At 62.2% G+C, this 5,000-nt stretch overlaps 1 protein-coding gene across 1 annotated transcript in view; it reads right to left on the bottom strand.

Annotated features, from left to right (window-relative positions):
- Nucleotides 1-5,000, bottom strand: part of LOC147007093 (uncharacterized) — a gene marked incomplete at its 5' end in the record, with an annotated part of 11,939 nt that overhangs the window by 4,081 nt on the left and 2,858 nt on the right. Inside the window, 3 exons of the mRNA XM_085867557.1 lie at nt 1-2,485; nt 2,759-4,090; nt 4,123-5,000. The exon at nt 1-2,485 is cut by the window's left edge and continues 488 nt beyond it; the exon at nt 4,123-5,000 is cut by the window's right edge and continues 2,858 nt beyond it. Of these exons, the coding sequence (XP_085723683.1) occupies nt 1-2,485; nt 2,759-4,090; nt 4,123-5,000 (4,695 nt within the window). The remainder of the gene's footprint in view (nt 2,486-2,758; nt 4,091-4,122) is intronic.

Raw genomic sequence — 5,000 nt, 5'->3', positions numbered from 1 at the left:
AGACAGAGCGAGAGCGAGAGCGAGAGCGAGAGCGAGAGACGGAGCGAGAGACAGAGCGAGAGCGAGAGCGAGAGACAGAGCGAGAGCGAGAGACAGAGCGAGAGACAGAGCGAGAGACAGAGCGAGAGACAGAGCGAGAGACAGAGCGAGAGACAGAGCGAGAGACAGAGCGAGAGCGAGAGACAGAGCGAGAGACAGAGCGAGAGCGAGAGCGAGAGACAGAGCGAGAGCGAGAGACAGAGCGAGAGCGAGAGCGAGAGACAGAGCGAGAGCGAGAGCGAGAGCGAGAGCGAGAGACAGAGCGAGAGCGAGAGCGAGAGCGAGAGCGAGAGCGAGAGCGAGAGACAGAGCGAGAGCGAGAGACAGAGCGAGAGCGAGAGCGAGAGACAGAGCGAGAGCGAGAGACAGAGCGAGAGCGAGAGCGAGAGACAGAGCGAGAGCGAGAGACAGAGCGAGAGCGAGAGACAGAGCGAGAGCGAGAGACAGAGCGAGAGCGAGAGCGAGAGACAGAGCGAGAGACAGAGCGAGAGACAGAGCGAGAGACAGAGCGAGAGCGAGAGACAGAGCGAGAGCGAGAGCGAGAGCGAGAGCGAGAGCGAGAGCGAGAGACAGAGCGAGAGCGAGAGACAGAGCGAGAGCGAGAGACAGAGCGAGAGCGAGAGACAGAGCGAGAGCGAGAGACAGAGCGAGAGCGAGAGACAGAGCGAGAGCGAGAGCGAGAGCGAGAGCGAGAGCGAGAGACAGAGCGAGAGCGAGAGCGAGAGACAGAGCGAGAGCGAGAGCGAGAGACAGAGCGAGAGACAGAGCGAGAGCGAGAGCGAGAGACAGAGCGAGAGCGAGAGCGAGAGACAGAGCGAGAGCGAGAGACAGAGCGAGAGCGAGAGACAGAGCGAGAGCGAGAGACAGAGCGAGAGCGAGAGCGAGAGCGAGAGACAGAGCGAGAGCGAGAGACAGAGCGAGAGCGAGAGACAGAGCGAGAGCGAGAGACAGAGCGAGAGCGAGAGCGAGAGACAGAGCGAGAGCGAGAGACAGAGCGAGAGCGAGAGCGAGAGCGAGAGCGAGAGCGAGAGACAGAGCGAGAGCGAGAGACAGAGCGAGAGCGAGAGCGAGAGACAGAGCGAGAGCGAGAGCGAGAGACAGAGCGAGAGCGAGAGACAGAGCGAGAGCGAGAGCGAGAGACAGAGCGAGAGCGAGAGCGAGAGACAGAGCGAGAGCGAGAGACAGAGCGAGAGCGAGAGACAGAGCGAGAGCGAGAGACAGAGCGAGAGCGAGAGCGAGAGACAGAGCGAGAGCGAGAGACAGAGCGAGAGCGAGAGCGAGAGACAGAGCGAGAGCGAGAGACAGAGCGAGAGCGAGAGCGAGAGACAGAGCGAGAGACAGAGCGAGAGCGAGAGCGAGAGACAGAGCGAGAGCGAGAGCGAGAGCGAGAGACAGAGCGAGAGCGAGAGCGAGAGACAGAGCGAGAGCGAGAGACAGAGCGAGAGCGAGAGACAGAGCGAGAGCGAGAGACAGAGCGAGAGCGAGAGCGAGAGACAGAGCGAGAGCGAGAGCGAGAGACAGAGCGAGAGCGAGAGACAGAGCGAGAGCGAGAGCGAGAGCGAGAGCGAGAGCGAGAGCGAGAGACAGAGCGAGAGCGAGAGCGAGAGACAGAGCGAGAGCGAGAGCGAGAGACAGAGCGAGAGCGAGAGACAGAGCGAGAGCGAGAGACAGAGCGAGAGCGAGAGACAGAGCGAGAGCGAGAGCGAGAGCGAGAGCGAGAGCGAGAGCGAGAGACAGAGCGAGAGCGAGAGACAGAGCGAGAGCGAGAGCGAGAGACAGAGCGAGAGCGAGAGACAGAGCGAGAGCGAGAGACAGAGCGAGAGCGAGAGACAGAGCGAGAGCGAGAGCGAGAGACAGAGCGAGAGCGAGAGACAGAGCGAGAGCGAGAGCGAGAGCGAGAGACAGAGCGAGAGCGAGAGCGAGAGACAGAGCGAGAGCGAGAGCGAGAGACAGAGCGAGAGCGAGAGACAGAGCGAGAGCGAGAGACAGAGCGAGAGCGAGAGACAGAGCGAGAGCGAGAGACAGAGCGAGAGCGAGAGCGAGAGACAGAGCGAGAGCGAGAGCGAGAGCGAGAGCGAGAGCGAGAGACAGAGCGAGAGCGAGAGCGAGAGACAGAGCGAGAGCGAGAGCGAGAGACAGAGCGAGAGCGAGAGACAGAGCGAGAGCGAGAGCGAGAGCGAGAGCGAGAGCGAGAGACAGAGCGAGAGCGAGAGACAGAGCGAGAGCGAGAGCGAGAGACAGAGCGAGAGCGAGAGCGAGAGACAGAGCGAGAGCGAGAGCGAGAGACAGAGCGAGAGCGAGAGACAGAGCGAGAGCGAGAGCGAGAGACAGAGCGAGAGCGAGAGCGAGAGACAGAGCGAGAGCGAGAGCGAGAGACAGAGCGAGAGCGAGAGACAGAGCGAGAGCGAGAGACAGAGCGAGAGCGAGAGCGAGAGACAGAGCGAGAGCGAGAGACAGAGCGAGAGCGAGAGACAGAGAGAGCGAGAGCGAGAGCGAGAGACAGAGAGAGCGAGAGCGAGAGCGAGAGAGCGAGAGCGAGAGACAGAGAGAGCGAGAGCGAGAGCGAGAGACAGAGAGAGCGAGAGCGAGAGCGTGAGCGCGAGCCAGAGAGAGCGAGAGCGAGAGCGAGAGCGAGAGACAGAGCGAGAGCGAGAGACAGAGCGAGAGCGAGAGCGAGAGAGCGAGAGCGAGAGACAGAGCGAGAGCGAGAGCGAGAGACAGAGCGAGAGCGAGAGACAGAGCGAGAGCGAGAGCGAGAGACAGAGCGAGAGCGAGAGCGAGAGCGAGAGACAGAGCGAGAGCGAGAGACAGAGCGAGAGCGAGAGACAGAGCGAGAGCGAGAGACAGAGCGAGAGCGAGAGACAGAGCGAGAGCGAGAGCGAGAGCGAGAGACAGAGCGAGAGCGAGAGCGAGAGACAGAGCGAGAGCGAGAGCGAGAGACAGAGCGAGAGCGAGAGCGAGAGACAGAGCGAGAGCGAGAGCGAGAGAGAGAGCGAGAGCGAGAGACAGAGCGAGAGCGAGAGACAGAGCGAGAGCGAGAGCGAGAGCGAGAGCGAGAGACAGAGCGAGAGCGAGAGCGAGAGACAGAGCGAGAGCGAGAGCGAGAGCGAGAGCGAGAGACAGAGCGAGAGCGAGAGCGAGAGACAGAGCGAGAGCGAGAGACAGAGCGAGAGCGAGAGCGAGAGCGAGAGACAGAGCGAGAGCGAGAGCGAGAGACAGAGCGAGAGCGAGAGCGAGAGACAGAGCGAGAGCGAGAGACAGAGCGAGAGCGAGAGACAGAGCGAGAGCGAGAGCGAGAGACAGAGCGAGAGCGAGAGCGAGAGACAGAGCGAGAGCGAGAGCGAGAGACAGAGCGAGAGCGAGAGCGAGAGACAGAGCGAGAGACAGAGCGAGAGCGAGAGCGAGAGACAGAGCGAGAGCGAGAGCGAGAGCGAGAGACAGAGCGAGAGCGAGAGCGAGAGACAGAGCGAGAGCGAGAGCGAGAGACAGAGCGAGAGCGAGAGCGAGAGACAGAGCGAGAGACAGAGCGAGAGCGAGAGCGAGAGCGAGAGCGAGAGCGAGAGCGAGAGACAGAGCGAGAGCGAGAGCGAGAGACAGAGCGAGAGCGAGAGCGAGAGACAGAGCGAGAGCGAGAGACAGAGCGAGAGACAGAGCGAGAGCGAGAGACAGAGCGAGAGCGAGAGCGAGAGACAGAGCGAGAGCGAGAGACAGAGCGAGAGCGAGAGACAGAGCGAGAGACAGAGCGAGAGCGAGAGCGAGAGCGAGAGCGAGAGCGAGAGCGAGAGCGAGAGACAGAGCGAGAGCGAGAGACAGATCGAGAGCGAGAGCGAGAGCGAGAGACAGAGCGAGAGCGAGAGACAGAGCGAGAGCGAGAGACAGAGCGAGAGCGAGAGCGAGAGCGAGAGACAGAGCGAGAGCGAGAGCGAGAGACAGAGCGAGAGCGAGAGCGAGAGACAGAGCGAGAGCGAGAGCGAGAGACAGAGCGAGAGCGAGAGACAGAGCGAGAGCGAGAGCGAGAGCGAGAGACAGAGCGAGAGCGAGAGCGAGAGACAGAGCGAGAGCGAGAGCGAGAGACAGAGAGACAGAGCGAGAGCGAGAGACAGAGCGAGAGCGAGAGCGAGAGACAGAGCGAGAGCGAGAGCGAGAGACAGAGCGAGAGCGAGAGCGAGAGACAGAGCGAGAGCGAGAGCGAGAGACAGAGCGAGAGCGAGAGCGAGAGCGAGAGCGAGAGACAGAGCGAGAGCGAGAGCGAGAGACAGAGCGAGAGCGAGAGCGAGAGACAGAGCGAGAGCGAGAGACAGAGCGAGAGCGAGAGACAGAGCGAGAGCGAGAGACAGAGCGAGAGCGAGAGACAGAGCGAGAGCGAGAGCGAGAGACAGAGCGAGAGCGAGAGCGAGAGACAGAGCGAGAGCGAGAGCGAGAGACAGAGCGAGAGCGAGAGCGAGAGCGAGAGACAGAGCGAGAGCGAGAGCGAGAGACAGAGCGAGAGCGAGAGCGAGAGACAGAGCGAGAGCGAGAGCGAGAGACAGAGCGAGAGCGAGAGACAGAGCGAGAGCGAGAGCGAGAGACAGAGCGAGAGCGAGAGACAGAGCGAGAGCGAGAGCGAGAGACAGAGCGAGAGCGAGAGACAGAGCGAGAGACAGAGCGAGAGCGAGAGACAGAGCGAGAGCGAGAGACAGAGCGAGAGCGAGAGCGAGAGCGAGAGCGAGAGCGAGAGCGAGAGACAGAGCGAGAGCGAGAGCGAGAGACAGAGCGAGAGCGAGAGACAGAGCGAGAGCGAGAGCGAGAGACAGAGCGAGAGCGAGAGCGAGAGACAGAGCGAGAGCGAGAGACAGAGCGAGAGCGAGAGCGAGAGACAGAGCGAGAGCGAGAGCGAGAGACAGAGCGAGAGCGAGAGCGAGAGACAGAGCGAGAGCGAGAGACAGAGCGAGAGCGAGAGACAGAGCGAGAGCGAGAGACAG

Source organism: Eptatretus burgeri, unplaced genomic scaffold, assembly GCF_056783735.1.
Source record: "Eptatretus burgeri isolate ZD-2024b unplaced genomic scaffold, Ebu_testis_v1 Ebu_testis_scaffold_703, whole genome shotgun sequence".
NCBI lineage: Eukaryota > Metazoa > Chordata > Myxini > Myxiniformes > Myxinidae > Eptatretus > Eptatretus burgeri.
This window is presented reverse-complemented; position numbering and strand designations above follow the sequence as displayed.